Here is an 18,693-nt window from a genome sequence, read left to right as displayed (position 1 = left end):
CAAGTAAGAGATTGATATTACTGAATGAGCAAAATTATTTTATAAACATTTTCTCTTTACTTTTACAGTAACAAAGTTTTTTTTTTTTGAGGTTATAGTTTGAAGTATATTATTTCTGATGAAATATTTTTAATTTCAGGCACATTGAAATTACAACAGCTACCAACCGAAAATATGTCTTCACTTTAAGGTCATCACCTGCAATTCCTTCTGGACAATTAGGATTTAGTTTGCCTATGGTGAGTCAACAGTTTTTTAAATTTAGGGAATTCTACAGCTTAATGTAAATTTTTGTTTTAGATGTTATCATTCAGTTTTATTGTTTGTTTGTTTTTTAACTCTCTTTTTTACATCTTTTTTTTTAATTTTAAAAAAATAGTTTAAATGCAGCATTTGGAGAAAATCATTTTCCTCGTTTTTAAATATTTAATTCATATACTGAGTATATTTAGAATCAAATGGACAATGTCATATTACGAATTTTTTCTTTTATCTATAATTACTTTTACGTAATTAATGTCTTTAGTAGAATTCTTTACACCAAGGATAGGCTGTATCGGTCCTCGTAAACTGTTCTACTGTAAGGTTCTCCAACTCACATGCTGGCAGCCAGCGTACTAAAACAGAGGAGTCATCCAATTTGCAGGCGATCAAAATCGTGATGGCTTCATGTCTTCAAATCATCCCTTGGGATGTTTTCTTGACTACTCGACTCCTTGATGTATCGATAGTCCATTGTGCAAGATAAATAAAGTGCTACTATTACTAAAAATTTTTACAAAACTTGATTTCCTTACGTAATATTTTCATGTTGCAATAACTTGTTTTAATTTGCTGACCAATATCTCTAGTTAACAATTGAATACAAGGTAATCAAGAGAATTTTAATTTTGGGAAAAATTTCATAGCTACTTGTCTAAAAATAAAGAATGTATAAGTATGAAGATACATGTTTTGTAGTTTATATATTAACTCAAAAAAATTGCATTTCTTTATAATTTGCTTTCTTGTTTCATAAATTATGTTATCTAGAAATAAATAAGGACACCCAATTTATTTTTAGAGAAAATGGGCTGAACTATCACTAAATCAAACGCTGGAAGTACGACCATATACATTCAACCCCAACATACAGTATATTGCAAAAATTATTCTAGAAGTTGATTTTTTGGACAAGAAAACGTAAGTTTTTATTTTTAGCATGACTCCAATATATATTATATAAAATGTTTGTATGTGTTCACAGAACCAACGAAATCTCTTCTCTCATGTTGTCATTATATAAACTGAGCTATAAGTTGGGCAGAAATTAGAAGTTCAAAATGAGCTGTTCATATAAACAACTGTGTTCTACTTTTGTTTCACTTATGTTATTGACTTATGCAGGTGCAGGTTGCATAATAATTAAGAACTGTACTTAAATGAAACTTGGTGATGCTCAATAATTTGTGCAAAATGGGAAGGTATTTAAAAAAAAATAGAAAAAAAAGTCATTAGCTTACAAGTTTTGCTAAGAGTAAATTTTATGTAAATCTTTTGAAAGTAAAATTCATTCGATCTGACTTGACCTGATAGGGTTAGGGAGTTAACGCCAATGCTTTCATTACTATCTAAAACAGTGTTTCCCAACGTGGGGCCCACGCCCCACTGGGGAGCAATTTGATTGTTAAGGGGGGCAGTTCGAAAATGGACTCTACAAGAGTTTTACCTATTTGCTCCGGGCCATTTAAATACAATGCTAGATTTCGGTGCCAACATTGTAAGAAAAAAAGCAAATTCTTAAATAATTGCGGTCAATGAATATTTATAAACTCGTTTGATGAGACCAAAATATCAACTGGGTTTTTGGCGTCGTCAAGTTAACTAACCTCCCTGCGGCATATGGCAGGCTCCGCGTAGACCCCTTGACGCTTTAAAATTTCGCTAAACAATGCAGTCGTTCGCATCTGAATGGCCCGTCGCAACTTTTGTAGTGTTTCGCAACATTCAGTGATAGAAATCAATACCATACTATGTCTTTTATGCCTGCAATGCAACAGTAAAGTCTTTATTTACTGCTCACACTTCAACCCATAATTGTATTCTTGAGGCTAGTTATGAAATTTCTTTATTCATCGCTAAATTTGGAAAAAATCATACTATAGGAGAGAATTAAATAAAACCGTCAATATCAGCATTTCTTAAAACGGTTCTTGAAAAAGATGTAAAAGCTATGCCACTCAATAACAATACTGTTAGCAGAAGAATAGACGAAATGAGTGAAGATATTGAAAAACAACTTGTTGACAAGCTAAAAACAAGAAAATTCTCAGTGAAAATGGAGGAATCAACTTTGATAGACAGTGCGGCAGTATTGATAACTTACGTAAAACATATTGATAAAGGGCATTTTGCTGAAGAAATGTTGATATGTAAGAGATTAGAAAGCACCACTTCCTCCAAAGATATTATATAATAAGCTAAAATGATATTATATAATAAGCTAATATGATGGGCAAGAAAAATTGCTACTTAAAATTGATGAAAGATGAGAATCCAGAAATGATTCTTGTGCATTGTGTTATTGCATAGGGAATAAAGTTGTGCATAGGGAAAACTTGGTAGCTTAAAACATCTCGCCTGCTCTAAATGAAGTACTTACATTCAGTAATAAAGTGTATCGATGCTATTAAAGCTAATGCCAAATGTGAGCTCCTCTTCAAGCTGTTTTGTGAAGAACAAAATGCAGACCATGTGAGACTTTTACTTCACTCTGAACTAAGATGGCTCTCTAAAGGGAACTGCTTGAAAAGATTCATGAAACTGCTTGATACTCTTAGTGATTTTTTAAGCGACAAACCTGATATGAAGTATCTGTTAACAGTCGAAGGTAAAGCATTTGTGAGTTATTTAGCCGATATCTCTGAAAAACTAAATATATTAAATAAGCAACTTCAAGGAACAAATAAAACTCTTGTTGATACAAAAACGAAGATATTTGGTTTCATTATCCTTATTGAGTTAAGTCTGAAAACAAAAACTTGGATCAGTTTAATTGTCCCCAAAAATTAAAAGTAAATGATGCCGCTTTTACTTGTAATTGTCGATCATCTGAAAATTCTATCGGCTGATTTAAAAGAATGATTTTCTGATTTAAAACAAATAGATTTTTCAACACGGATGATGCAGCCAATGTTAGTGCATTTGTCTGTTATATGAAGTATGCAGTATCAGGAGGAACTCTCAGAAATGCAAAATGATAAATCAGTTAGAACTATTTATTTTATAAAAGGAGTGATGGCATGGCTTTGTGAGGAAACAGAAATCAAGTACCCAAATTCAACCAAATATGCAAAAAAACTATTGTTACCGTTTCCATCTTCATATTTAACTGAATGTGGATTTAGTGCTGTAAATGATTTACTGGTAAAAAAAAAGGAAATCGCCTGGATATAACACAGTGGGGAGACTTGAGGCTGAAGCTAACCAAATTGGAAACTAACATAAAATCTCTGTGCAGCAAGCGCAAGCATCTCTCTAAATTAAAATATTAAATTATTATAGAAAAAATCTTTATGAAAATGATTTCGAATTTGAATTTTAGTTTTTCATTATAAGCCTAAATTTTACTTACTGTGTTTCGTCAACAATTTTCAAGAGATTTCTCACTGAAACCTATCATTTAAGTTTCTTATATGAACAATTCAATTTTTTAATATTAAAAATTATGTGTATGTCACATAGGGGGTCATAAGAATTTTAGAAAGGCTTGAGTGGGGCACGGCACAAAAAAGGTTGGGAAACACTGATCTAAAATATCTCTTATTCCCAAGTTTACAACTGTGTATTAATAAGAAAATTTTATAATTTTTTTCCTTCAATTTTTATGCCTTTTACAAGTTTATGTAAGAAATGAATTTCAATCAAATCGTAATATATATAAATGTATGTAAATTTAACAGGTTAACGTATCCTATATTTTTAAACCTGCATTTTAAAAAAAGTGTCATTATTCTTATAATGCTGAACTGAATATATCAGTGAGTTTGTAAAATGAGATCTGAATTGAAAAAGGATCCCAAAAGAATTACATAAGTTCTTCCTAGCATAGGGTGGGCTTTCTTGTCTTACTAGTTTAATTTTTTAAATTATAATAATAAAATTTAATGATTTAATTAAGGTTTTTGCAGAATGCTTTTGCTATTTTATTATAGGTAGCTTAAACAACCCTAACTACTCTTTACCTTGCATACACAAGAGCATCATTTAATTTTGTAATTATAAAGTTTATGTAAACTATATTTAAACCATTGTGGTGAGTTTTAATGTATATCAAGCTTATGGTAAAGAAAAAAAAATTCTAATTTTTATGTGCAATATTTTATTACATTTTTTTAGAACCTAAGATTTAACTGAATAAAAATGAAAACTTCAAATAAAGTTTTTGATTCTGAAAAGCATAATTAATCTTTATACTGTACAAGAATATATATATATATAACGTCGTTGCCGAGTGGAAGGATTAAAACAGGTCTTAGGTCGGGAAGGAGGGTACAAAATTTATTTATTATTTATTAGACAACAGCAGTCATGAGAGTGAGTAAAAGTGCACATGAAAAGTTGCTCTCCTTGGTTATATGTTAGGGAAAATCTTGCAAAGTAAAATCCGTAAAATGTCTTAATTTAGGGAAAGAGGGAAATCTTAGTAGTTGCTATTGGTTTATAAAATAGATCGAGCGTTTCCCACACAGAGCAAAGGGGAAAATGTCCTGCTCTTAATTAAATGCATACTTGAGCCAAAAATAGATTTAAGAACAGGATGTGGCTTTTAAAAGTGTGAGAAAGTATTTCAATTAGAATAATAATTAGGATAACATAAAAAGATTAATTGAAGCTTTTTATGTTATATATCTGTGGAGTTTGGAGCTGTTGTTATAGTATTATAGTGTAATAACTGTGAACATTGCGTCATCCACCATCTTGTAATATTAAAGGAAGTTGCATCATCCTCTTGACATTGAGAGGCGCCAGCCAGACCAGAAGGGGAAGTCCCGAAGGGAAACTCCCGAATTTATAATTAACTCTTACTTTATACCATAGAACAATCTAATTCTTAGTCACATGCATTCCGGAGACCACTGCGAGAAGGCAGCTCTCACGAGACATGTCAATAATGCTAACTGCTATATCCTTCTACGTATCTTTTTATTTCTATTAAATTGTTATGTTGTTAAATTATCGTCATTATTTACTCCTATGCTGCACTAACTCCCACACATATATATATATATATATATATATATATATATATATATATATATATATATATATATATATATATATATTGATACAAAAAGAAGAAAAACTTTTGTGTGTGTACAGTTTCTCATACTAATTTCTGGGAGTAATCATCAAACTAAATCTGAAAATTTGTTTTAGATTTTCAATGAGACCTCTGATTTAAAGGATTTAAGAAGAGGAAAAAAATTTCATTAATTATTTTTAAAAGTAAATTTTTTAAATTATTTTAATTGATGCAATGTTGAAAAAAAAAAGTTGAACTCGCTTTAAAAGTCAGCAGTAAGTGTCTTTCAGAACATTTATAGCCTTGTTCTTTATAAAATTAAAGTTATATTTGAACATAATCAGAAAAGAAAATCATGTCTGTTTTTATCTTATAGTTTTGTTTTTAAATGAAGCATGTTGCTGAAATCTACATTATCTACATCATAGATTCTCAACCTTTTTAACGTTGCCGCCCCCTTACGGAGCAAAAAACACTTCAACGCCCCCCTTTGTGAAAATCCAGTTATTTAGAGCATGGTGATGGAACGAGGTGTGCTAAATTATAAGATACAACATTAAGCAATTTTTTAAGAGTTAAATTAGTGTGTGTACATTTATCGACACTTTTCTCACGGCAGGTATTCGCAGTCTATTTGTTATAATTAAAATAAATACGGTAATGAAAAAAATACAACAAAGAAACCTATGCTTAAAAAGAATAATTTATTCTTAATTAGATAATTAAAAAAACACTCAAAATATTTTTTTTACACTAAAAAGTAGTATCATCGAAACATTAGTCTCTTAACGTTCGGTTAAATTTTTTTAGTGAGGTGAAGACGCAAGTCCCCTTGTTGCAAAATTTCGAATTGACTTCTCAATTTTTGTGACAAGATCCGTAACAGCATTGAATCCACGTTCGACAAGGTAGGAGGAAGGGAAGCCATTTAAAAAAATTTTAATGATAGTCCGCAGTGCAGGGTAGAGTAGACTGATGTTACCTTGAAGTCAAAATTCTCTGAGACGATCACCACTTCAAAGTTTCATTAGTTGAAAGTTCGACTAATTCCTCATAAATCTGAACCTCTGCTGTTTCAATATTCAAAAAAGGGTTGATAACCCATTAAGAGACTTCCAGGGAACAAAACATCTCTAAAACGGTCAGAAAAGTACACGCGCAAAGAGTTAAGGTGTTAACAATATTCTCGTGCATCATCAGAGCGAGTTTCATCTGCTTGGCTGAACTCATTCCAACCAAAATTCTGCTTCCACAAAATGAGTTTTTTTTTCAGAATGGCAGAAATGACTGATTATGTAGGGATCAAATTGAACTCGTTGACTTGAAGTTATAAATTAATGCCATTAAATTTTAAAAATAAATCCGCCAAAGTCCTTCTTGAATTCTAGCAATCTGTCTCTCAGAGTTACATCTCTTTTTTAGAGGAACTCAAGCACAGAGTCGAAAAGATTACAAAACCTATTGAGACAGGTGCCTTTGGATAATCAGTGAATCTCGGAGTGTAGTAGCAAGTGATTGAATTCTTCAATCGTTGAGAGCATTACTGTGAATTTTGTACACAGCAAATATGACATATTGCAATAACTGATTCAAACTGTCGCTGAAATTTTTTCCGACTAAATGCTGCCTGTGATTCACGCAGTGAACAGCTAAAATATCTGTATTTCTCTTTTCAAAAGGGCGATAAACCCACGATGTCGACCAACCATTGCAGGAGCTCCATCAGTGGCAATCGACATAATATTCGCAATAGGAATGTTTTTCTGTGTAAAATAATCTGGGACAGTATTAAAAATATATTTACTTTTGGTATCTACAATCAAGTTTCTTGTAAAAAGCATTTCTTGTATACTTTTTCCTACCTTTACAAGCCGGATCTACGCCTACAGATGCTTTCAGAAACTTGTCTTTGATGTTCGTAAAAAATTAAATATCTTTATTTTGTTTGTGAGTATGAGATTTTTGCAAATGCGGAAAGTTTTCATTGTCTCATTAGATAAAACTTTATTACAAAGTAAACACATGGGCAGTTGAGAGTTCAACAGCGATTGAACAAATACAGACTTCAAGTACGTGGCACGGTGTTGGTGACACTTCTTTTTGTTTACCGACATTGTTGGTGGCAGCAAAATACAAACGATGAAAGAAAATCAACTATTTCTCCAAATTAATAAATAATTTAAAGTAAAGTACTAATTCGCGTACATACCTGGCCAAATAAATAATGAGATCGAATCGAAACTGGGGAAAAAACTGTAAAGAAGGTAACGAAAATATGAAACACGGGTCAAATCAAACATTCATACCGAAAGCTCGTGCACTTCGATTTCTGTCAAATGGCTCGAATGAGTCAGAGCGATTCGCGAAATAGCTGGAATAAATCAGAGGAAAAAACTACTGACTAATGCGCTGTGTTGGTTCGGAAAATAGATGTCGTATAAGTTCGTTTTATTGGTGGTACAAAAGGTGTATCGGATAATATTAATTTATTTTATTAACTTAATCTTTTTATTTAATTATTATTTTCATTTATTAAATAAATTTAAATTAATAATTTTTTTTGCAAGTTTTAAAATTAAATTTGATTGACAAAACATGCTCAACACCCCCCCCCTACCGCCCACAACCTACCCAACGCCCCCCTATCGCCCAAAGCAAGTTCACCGCCCCTCAGTATACTCCCAACGCCCCCAGGGGGGCGGTATCGCCCCCGTTGAGAAACAATGATCTACATCATAGCAATCAGTTAATGAAATTGTTGAATATTTATCATATATTTATATAAAAAGGAAAATTGGATAAAACTTTTCTTACCAATATATTATTAGTGGAGAAAATAAAAAGGTTTTTGTTACTTTCAATTAATATTATCTTATTTATTTTCAGCACACTTGAGCCTTATGACACTGATTTAATGGCCCAAGAATTTGTGAAATGTTTCAGCAAACAGGCTTTTACAGTTGGGCAATGTGTAAGAAGAAACATTATTTTTTAATCTTTTATTATTAATTGTTTCAATTATTTATTAATAAGTGGATTTTCCAACTTAATGTTAGCATGTGAAACATTTTGTGAAATTGTAGCACTTGCTATTTTTCAGTTGGCTTTTGGATTTATGGATATGAAGATGTTGAAAGTAGTTGTTAAAGAGATGGAAGGTAGGATATTTTTAATTGCCATAAAATATCAAATGCCCTTTTAAAAATGAAGATTTATTTACATTTATAAACTATATCTCATGTCTTTTTAAAACCTTATAACTTTTCCTTTTTATAATTTCTGCTTAAATTTGTGTAATTAAATTTACTTTTTTTTAATAATTTAAAAGAAGTAATTTACTAATAAACCTTAAATCAAATGTGCAATCATCTGACAGCTTTCCCAGGAAAAAATAGCATCAATTTATTATAACTAAAGTCTGCCAACAGGACATGACGTGAGAGGTTAGTCACTTCCCACATTATTAATGTTTGATGAAGGTGCCCAGAAGTATATAAAAATTTCAAGATTAAATTGCTCTCATTAATCATCTAATAGTAGTAATAAGTTAAGGTTCTGGCGTGATCTTAATGATACATACATTTCTAAAACAATGTTAAAGCTCATAACAGAAATTTTCAAAATATTCTTTTGACTAAAAAACCTAAATTTATAGTCAGCATTCAGCAAGTAAGCAGAATTAAGTAGCCATTTTAGGTTTAGGAAAAACAAAAGTATTAAACAAATTAATTGATTTTAAAAATTTTGATTGTAAAATCTATAACACTGTCTCTCAGTCTGACTGTAAACTTCACAATTATAATTATTATTTTAAATGGATATTAAAAAAGTTGAAGATATCTATTCTTGTTATATTTGCTAATTGAATGTTGATCTATGTTAACTCTTTGTAAAATTGTGAATTTATTTAATGTTTTACATTTAATTTATAGTTGCCAATATCGAACAAGTTACTGGAAATGGTAAGCCTGGAGGGAAAAGAATTGTAAGTACCAATATTATTTTCATACACTTAGTATTAGCCCAGTAAGATGCAGTATGTTTTATCTGTGCACTATATTTTTAAAAAAATGAATAAATCAATAAAAAAATTTCTTTCAACTAAGGTTTAAATTAAAAAAACGTTTCTGATTGAGTTATTCAGTTGCAAAAATGCTCTATAGATTTTTATTAATTTTTTTAAAAGAAAAAAAAAATTAAATAAATGCTGTTACACAAATCTATAATGAGGGTGGGGCGAAGAAGACAATTTTAGGACCATGATGCAAAAAGACTTTATATACATGAAAATCCAAGGTTCACTAATTTTCTGTAAATAAAATAAACAAAAGAATAGCATAAAATTTTAAGGGAAAAAATTAAAAAAAAAATATTAAGTTGTTTGTTAAGAAGGAAATTTGAAGAAGAAAAAGAAAGAGCAAATTTTTTTCAATTTTATCAACAAAATTCTCAGTTCCTGAAGCATTTATTTTTGTAAAGGCATCGAACTTCAGAAAGGGAAAAGACACCACAGTCAGACAATAATTTGCATTTTTTTCCCTTTTGTTTTTTTGTTTTTCATAGAAAGGGAAAACAACTTCAGTCACAAAAACTTTTTTGCTCAAAGTGAAGGGGGAAAAAAAGCAGATAAATCTGAATAGGGCTTAATGAGTTTTGCACATCATTTATTAACATATAAATTGTTAATGTATGAAGCAACAATTTTTTTTTTACTTTTCTTCATGATCGGAATTATAAAATTCATCTTTGAAATTTAAGTTAATTGTAGCCATTTTTCAATTTTTAGTCTTTTGTTTCTTAGGGTTCACACCAGCAATTGAGATTTAATAGTCAAATATGACTACCTGGGTACTCATTTAATGGTTCCAAAAATTGATATGGTAGACAAACTTGAGAAGAAGGAAAAAAAATCAAGCCTTACGTTTGCATGATTCATGTTATGGTACACATAAAAGTTATAATTACCATCTATTACACCCTAAAACTAATTAGGTTCATTAGCCCATAATGATTGAAGATTAGAATTTATTAAAATTAAGTTAAAAAAAGCTAAAATAATATTAATAAATAAATTTAACATACAGATTCAAATGCTGAGACCAAATAAATAAATATGGAAAACAGAGAAAGTAAAAACTAATAAAATATTAAATTAAAAATTAGGTAAAAATTCTTAATAAAATAAATTTCAAAAGAGCAAAGAAATTATGTTTTATTGATGAGCAATTATATTGCAGTACATGAAAAAATACCTGATATTATGGTGCCACATAAGAGAAATATGTATATACATTATAATTGTTATCCTCATATATATCAATAAGCGGCGTGATAAAAGTCTGAAAATAACAGTTATTCCATTTGAAAAATCTTAAACTAAAACCTAACATATGCATAGAATAAAATTAGTAAAAAAAAATTTTTTTTAAAAATTCGTGAATTTCAGTGCAAAGAAGACTATTTTTTGTTTCTATTTTATAACTTCCAAACATATTTTAAGGTTTAACATTTATATTGTCCCCCATGCATATGATGTTGCAGAATGATTCAGTGCTGTATGGGTGCATTAAATAAAGTAACCATATTTAATAACAAACAAATTTAATAAACAAAATAAAACAATAGGATACGAAAAGGGGCTCGCCAATGAGCCATCCAGTTCAATCCATTGTCTGCCGCATAAGTGATTACAGAATTATTGTGAGTGATTAAAACGCCCATTTCTGGTCAGGCAGAAATTCGTAACATATGATTTTAGTGACATTCATGGAACATTTAGGGACAATTGTCGCAATATGGTCATACTAGCATGAACCCAAATTATACTTGATTCTCAACTTGAACGTTATTTTTAGACTCAAGTTGGCTTGTTGCTACCTGACGCTCTAGTGGTTTTTGAAAAATTTGAAGGATCAGCTGTCAATTTGGTTGGAAAGGCGAAAGGGTAATCCATGCTTGTCACTATTTTCTAATTTAAAATAAATGTAATATTTAACAACTTTTCTTTCATTTTATTATTGGTTTAGAGTATACTGCTGAGATTCTATTATTAATTGTAGATTGTTAATTGTGTAATATGCAATTAGTAAAGTTATACTGTAACTTTTTATGAGAAAATAGTTGATTTACCAGTGCTTTTTAACTGCTGAATCATTAAATAAATTTATTCTGTGTTGTTGTTTCATCTCATAAAAGGCTCAGAGAGAAAATTTGCTCTTTTGCCATTGAGCGACAAAATTTGTCAAACAAGTTAAAGATTAAATTAGTTTTTGCAGTTATAAAAGATTAGATTAAAATAAATAAGAAAAATTAATTTGATGTAAGTAATATTTTTGAAACACATCTAATGGAATTATACATAAATAACAATGCTTATCAGTTTTATTGGAATCTAAATGTTTGGTGTTTTTATTTATTAATGTCTTTTTTTCTTTCAAATATACAATACTTTGAAGTTGGCAAAGATAATAATTAATGTTTTTGTGAAAATTATAAATATTTTTTTTTTAGATTTTCTTTGCATAGTAATTTTTGTTAACTGTTATTTCATATAGATTATATATTTTTATGGTGAAGATGCAGAAATGAAAAAAAAAAAAAAAAAGAAATTATGTAGATATCTGCGGAATTTTCTTTCTTTCTTTTTATAAAAGAATTAATTATAGTAATTGGTGTGCATAATAAATTTATATATATAACAGCATTGAATTGTTTCACTGCTTAATATTTCTGGTTATGGTTAAATAGGAAAACTGCTAGACAATCAATCATCAATCCTGACTGGGATTTTCAGAAAATGGGAATAGGCGGTCTGGATAAGCAATTTAATGCCATATTTAGAAGAGCATTTGCATCAAGAGTTTTCCCTCCAGAATTCGTGCAACAACTTGGTATGATTTTATTTTCTAAACCAAGATATAAGTCAAAAAATAATAATAACTATGATTTCTGTTTGTTACACTTTTTTACATATTTTTGAATTCACTTTATTCTTAAAATACATTCATATCGATAAAAAAGTATTCATGTAGTTAGAAAAGGTATTTGAATATATATATAACATTAAGAACAATGTTTAAACTAATAGTCTGTTAAAATAAAGTAGAGCAATGTGGCATAAGAGCATAAATAATGCAATTATTCCATTCAATTGGAAATCTCTTTTTCTTCTAACTTATGATTGGTTATATTTGTGTTTCTCATTTTCTTACCACCCACTTAATGATGACTATGTTCCATTCTTGATTCCTCATCTATTTGTCAATTTTCTCCTTGTTTTAATTTCGATTGTAATTATGAAATTTCTGTTATCTGTTATACCATTATTTTTCCTTGTGTCTTGGTACTTATTGTGATATTTGCTATAATATTAATGCTGATCTAAAGGCTGCGATTTCTTTTTTTAAAAAATCTAATTTAGTTGAGATTAAAAGTTTATATCTACAGAGAAATAAATAGACTAATAAATAAAAGTAGCCAGACTAAATATAGATATTGAATCAGGGGTGATTGTGCTCCCGAAAAATCCGGATTTCCTGATTTTTTGCTAACCGCGATCCGAAAGTTTCTGGAAATTCAAAGTCCAGAAGTTTCAAGAAATCATCGATCACATTTATATATAAAAATTCTTGTATACTTTATTTAAAAATATTAGAACTAGAATTTATGCTTGATGCATCTCTTTCATTTGTAAATATTTTTTCTGATAGAATATTAAATGTGATTAGAGATAAAAGTAGACTTACACATAATTATTCATTTAAATTATGCTGCATATAATTCATTTAGAATACTATCACGAAAATTTCAATGATTTAAATTTATAAAAATATAAATTTTTTAAATGATTTTACTCAAGAAATTTTCTGGATTTTTGATTTGGTCTTAACATGAAACTTTTAAAATAATAACTTTCTATTAACTGTGCTGGTTAAATAGTTTGCTACTTTAATATACTTATTTCAATTAGATCTATTTAGTTTTATGTTTATTCAAGTAAAAGAACTATTGAAGCTTATTAAAGATGTAGTTTGCGTACTTTAATAATGAAAACTTGTTCTGCCAATAGTAATTAAGAATAAATTATTTTTTTGACATCTCTTAATCTAAATAAATTTGACAATTTGGGTATTAGTCTCTACAAATTCATGAAATACTTGAACTGAATAAAAGCAATTGTGATTTGATGAATTCAGGGAAAGAATTATTAGTTTGTCATAATTATATAATAATTTTAGTATTATAAATATTAAGTGTTTGCTTTATTATATTGTTCTAACAAAAATATTAAGTAGTATTAGTATATTTTATTAGAGCTTTGATTAGTTTTTTAAAAAAAATCTAATTAAGCAAAAACTTGTTTTTCATTTATTTATTTTTTAAATAGTAATTTTTGCCAAATCTGATAACTGTTAATTACATTATTTATGCTATTATACAGGGTGTCTATAAAAGAACTCCGGGGTTTTAAAAATTCATATCTCACGAACTATAAAAGATAGCAAAATTTAGTCGATTTCTCTGAAAAGAGTAGCTCAAAAAGTTTTACTCATACCAATTGGGAATGTTTGCATCAACTGCTGGCGGCGCTGCAGGGCGTTGACCTTGAAATGACGTCGCGAAATTTGAAATGATGGCGACTCCGCAACAAAAGGCTCAATGTGTTATTTGGCTCATAGAAACGAAGTCTTTAGTTACCGTACAAAGAAACTTTCGACGTAACTATGGTGTTAACCCGCCTTCTGACAAAACCATTCGTCAGTGGTTCAGTGCATTTAAGGAAACAGGAAGTGTTTTGAAGCAAAAGTCGCCGGGTAGGCCGAGTGTGTCTCAAGAGAAAGTGGACAGAATCTGAGCTTCATGCCTTCAAAGCCCAGGGTTCCCACGGTCCTTGAGAGTCCTTGAAAGTCCTTGAATCTTTTTTTGCTAAATTTAGGTCCTTGAAAGTTCTTGAAAAACGTCTTAGGTCCTTGAATTTGTTCCTTACTGCCGACGGCCCTTTTTATGAAACACCCGCGGATCTTTCTCATTCTTTCTGTTTTGTTCCCGAGCTCTCTCACGTGGTTTTTAACGCCACCGTTTCTAACCGGGCCTAGCGTCTTGGTGTCTGCCAAGCGCGCGCGGAGCACAGCAGACAATCAATGCGTTCGTGGCGGGACTCCACTTCATCTTCTGTCGCATATGCTTAGATCTTTTTTCTTATCGAAACTGGAATACTCTCGAATTTCGTAACAATATGTACCTTGTAGTTTTCAATAAATTTGCCGTTTTACCATCCGCACTTGTCCTTACGTTTGCATCATTTCAAAACTTTATTGTAAAGCGTATTCGCAAAGGCACGGCTTCGTATTTGTGTTATGTAGTTTAGACTAGTTATGCCCGGGAAGTGCTATTTTAATCCCCAATGGATGGATAATCAAGCTTATAAAGAATGGATTTTATCGATGCCCGAAAAGAAGTTCAGAGCCAAGTGCCGATTATGCATGAAGGAGATCGATATCGCAAAAATGGAAGAATCTGCTCTGAAATCACACATGAAGAAAAGGTAAAACAAAAAAGTAAATACTTCTCTTTTTCCAAAGACATCAACATCTAATTCATCTGGTGTAAATACTCCTTCAACATCGTGTGCCCCAAGTGAAACAGAAACTTTAGTGGCCGAGGTAACATTGTCTTCTTATCTGGTCAAAAGGAATGTGCTTGATGCTGAAATTCTCTGGAGTCTGAAATGCATCACTAGTAATTATTCATGTAACTCCAGGGAAGGGATAAGTAAATTGTTCTCCAAAATGTTTGCTGATAGCTGTATAGCGAGACAATTTTTTTGTAGTGCCACAAAGTGAGCCTATTTGGGCTCCTTTGGATTGGCACTATACTTCAAAGGGATTCTAATAAATGAGCTGAAGAATGTTAATTGCTACACTGTACTCTTTGATGAGACGTTAAATCAGTCTCTACAATTTAAGCAGATGGACATTATGATAAGGAATTGATAATAAAGTTTGCACTAAGTATCTTACCTCCCAATTTATGGGTCATGGAACTGCAGAAAATATTTTGTCCTCTTTTTACAAATGCGTGGATGATGGTTAAAATCTCTCTAAAATAATTCAATTATCCATGGATGGACCCTATGTCAATTGGAAATTCTATTAGAAGCTTCAGTGTGAATTAAGAGAGAAATATTCCCACCAGGTCATATTCATTGGCAGTTGTGGATTACACATAACGAATAATGCTTTTAAACATGGTGAAAATGGGATATGTTCCTTCTAATTTTTATTTACAGAAAGAATTGTTGCTGCATAACATTTAGAGAAGGTTGTGTAAATTATGGATGAATAATTTCAGAAACGATGTTTAATAGAGGAGAGGAGGGGGTTATGGAATAGTCATGGAATATGGAATACCTAAGATTTAGCTCTGTCTTTCATGCAGCCTTCACATGGAAATACACAGGATTAAAGGATTTCACCATTAACACCACATTACCATTAGTTATAGATTATGCTGAAAATGATTTTGTGAATTAATATGTAAAACCAGTAGGGTTGTTTTTAAAAAAATATAAATTTTAGTCCATAATACATATACTCTCTTCTCTCTATATAGGCAAAGCATTTAGGTATTATATTTGAAATTAATTATTGCCACAACAAGCATTGTTGCTTCTAGTAAAATAGAAGAGAATAATTTTTAAAATTGGTCTTAGATTAAGGTCCTTGAAAATTTTGTTGAGGTCCTTGAAAAGTCCTGGAAAGTCCTTGAATTTCAATCTCATTATAGAGTGGGAACCCTGAAGCCCTAAGAAATCGTTGACAAGATGCAACCTGGAGCTGGGGTTACCAAGATCTCAGGGAACGAATAGTCAATTGTGTGGCAACCGTCCCCCCAGACATGCTCGCCAGAACATGGGAAGAGGTAGAATTCCGTTTAGGCGTCTGCCGTGCCACTAACGGGGCTCATATAGAACTTTACTAAGTGTTAAAAAAAACTTGATAATGTAAGCTTTTCAGTCATGTATAAAACATGTATGTATGTTTTTTATTTCATTAAAATATTTTGCCTCAAAACACCGGAGTTCTTTTATAGACACCCTGTATAATGTAATACTGTGGCTCCCAGTATTCTTTGAATAAAATGTTAAGTTAAACAAAACAACTATATCTTTTAACAATCTAAATGCTCAGCTTATGATTTTATCAATTCTTGATTTTTTTTTTGTGCTCATTTTGGAATTGTTACTGGAAGCTAAATGTAAAAATGAATTAATTTTTATCTTACTAAATAAGATTTATACCCAAGCAGAAATATTCATTTCAATGTATTTCTTCAATAGTATTTTTTTTAAAAAACTATTCCGGATGTATTGGAGCTTTGATTTTACATATATGGTTTTTTAGTTTAGTTCAATATATATATGTATATAACGTCGTTGCCGAGTGGAAGGATTAAAATAGGTCTTAGGCAGGGAAGGAGGGTACAAAATTTATTTATTAATTATTAGTCAGAGCAGTCATGAAAGTGACACGAAAAGTTGCGCTCCTCGGTTATATGTTAGGGAAGATCTTGCAAAGTAAATCCGTAAAATTTTTCAATTTAGGAAAAGAGGGAAATCTTAGTAATTGCTATTGGTTTATGAAATAGGTCGAGTGATTCCCACAGAGAGCAAAGGGAAAAATATCCTGCCTTTAATTAAATGCATGCTTGAGCCAAAAATAGATTTAGGGACAGGATGTGGCTTTTAAAAGTGTGAGAAAGTATTTCGATTAGAATAATTAATTAGGATGACATAAAAAGATTAATAGAAGCTTTTTATGTTAATATATATATATAATAAAATTAGATATTGGTACATATTTGTTGCAAAAATAAAAGATATTTTAATTTCTTTTACGTATATTCTAAAATTATATTTATTATCATGCTGTTACAGGATTAAAACACGTAAAAGGTATATTATTGTATGGACCTCCTGGAACTGGTAAAACATTAATGGCTCGTCAAATCGGAAATATGCTAAATGCAAGAGAACCTAAAATTGTTAATGGACCACAGATTCTAGATAAATATGTTGGTGAATCAGAAGCCAATATTCGTAGATTATTTGCTGATGCCGAGGAGGAGGAAAAACGGGTATGTTTATATTACTTTAATTGCATCGATTATTTAGAAATATGCCTATTACTGGTGCATTTATTTCCACATTAACATCTTATGCTATTGTTGCTTTGAATAAATTAGCATGTTTCTTAATTAATTATTTATTTATTTATTTTTTTTAGCTTGGGCCAAACAGTGGTTTGCACATAATTATATTTGATGAGATTGATGCTATTTGTAAGGCAAGAGGATCTGTGGTGAGTGTCTTTTTTTATTTCTTAAAATCTTATATAGTAGTATCTGCTATGTGATCAGTTTTGGACACAATTGGATTTTGATAACATAAACTGATTGATAGCAATAAACGAATTACAAAACTAAATGAGTCTGTTAGTTTTAGCCACACTTACTGAGTTTGAAAATAAAATTAAAATATAAAAATCATATGTAATAAAAAAAATCATAAATTGTTGATTGTTTGCAATTTGTCCTAAGCTCATTTTTAAATTGTTTGTAATCACAATGTTTTTTAAAGTCCTCAGAGTGGTATCATCAACATTTTCCTTGCATTCCTCATTTCAGCTTTAGTTGGAATTGACCAATTTTTTGGTAGAACTGCCACTTTTTTTTTTATCTCCATGATAATCTGGAAAACTTCTGATTCTGTTAATATGGAAGCTTAGAGATATTTTCATCTTGAACTCTTGATATTTCATATTTAAAGTTGTTCTAATATTTTTGAACAACAGCATAGGACTTTTTCTTTTTGCTCGTCATCACAGCACCATTTTGCTTATACTCTGTATTTTAACTGTGTTTTTTTTTTTGTTTTTTTTTTTTTTTTTTTTAATAATTATCACACTACTTTTCAAATTTTGCAAAAGTAGTGGTTGAGAAATGTTTACTGTATTGTGGTATTGCATTGACTCATTTTTGGTAAATCTGTGACAATAATTTAAAATGCAAATCTTTTATTTTTGAATAAGTTTGCTTTCTCCTATTCATATCATCAAATTTTAGATTTAATAATGAAAAATTGTGCATGAAATAGCCATTCAATGTTTATTTTAAAAGAGCTTAACAAAAATGAAAATAACTACTCGTCGCTCGGGGAGTCACCAAAAAAAGAGAAAAAAATGGTGATATAAATAAACAACTGGTTACTTTTCCCAGTCTTTTTTTTATTTATTATTAATTGTTTAATGGTATAAGTTCATTAATGCAGAAAAAGACTGAAAAACAAAATTTTCCTACAAGTTTTCAATGTCTTCATTCAAAAGAATCTCAGAATCCATCAATTTATTGTG

The 18,693-nt window shown here is 30.2% G+C and overlaps 1 protein-coding gene across 1 annotated transcript in view; it reads left to right on the top strand.

The window, feature by feature from the left end:
- Positions 1 to 18,693, top strand: part of LOC107438353 (vesicle-fusing ATPase 1) — a 39,400-nt gene that overhangs the window by 3,029 nt on the left and 17,678 nt on the right. Inside the window, exons 3-11 of the mRNA XM_016050634.4 lie at positions 140 to 239; positions 1,064 to 1,182; positions 8,171 to 8,255; positions 8,385 to 8,442; positions 9,217 to 9,269; positions 11,140 to 11,228; positions 12,032 to 12,174; positions 17,220 to 17,419; positions 17,569 to 17,643. Coding sequence (XP_015906120.3) covers positions 140 to 239; positions 1,064 to 1,182; positions 8,171 to 8,255; positions 8,385 to 8,442; positions 9,217 to 9,269; positions 11,140 to 11,228; positions 12,032 to 12,174; positions 17,220 to 17,419; positions 17,569 to 17,643 — 922 coding nt within the window. The remainder of the gene's footprint in view (positions 1 to 139; positions 240 to 1,063; positions 1,183 to 8,170; positions 8,256 to 8,384; positions 8,443 to 9,216; positions 9,270 to 11,139; positions 11,229 to 12,031; positions 12,175 to 17,219; positions 17,420 to 17,568; positions 17,644 to 18,693) is intronic.

The sequence above is a fragment of the Parasteatoda tepidariorum genome, chromosome 3, assembly GCF_982258835.1.
Source record: "Parasteatoda tepidariorum strain Cologne lab strain chromosome 3, Ptep-v5.0, whole genome shotgun sequence".
In the NCBI taxonomy this organism is placed as follows: Eukaryota; Metazoa; Arthropoda; class Arachnida; order Araneae; family Theridiidae; genus Parasteatoda; species Parasteatoda tepidariorum.
Note: the sequence above shows the minus strand (reverse complement) of the source record. Positions and strands in the feature narration are given on the sequence as shown.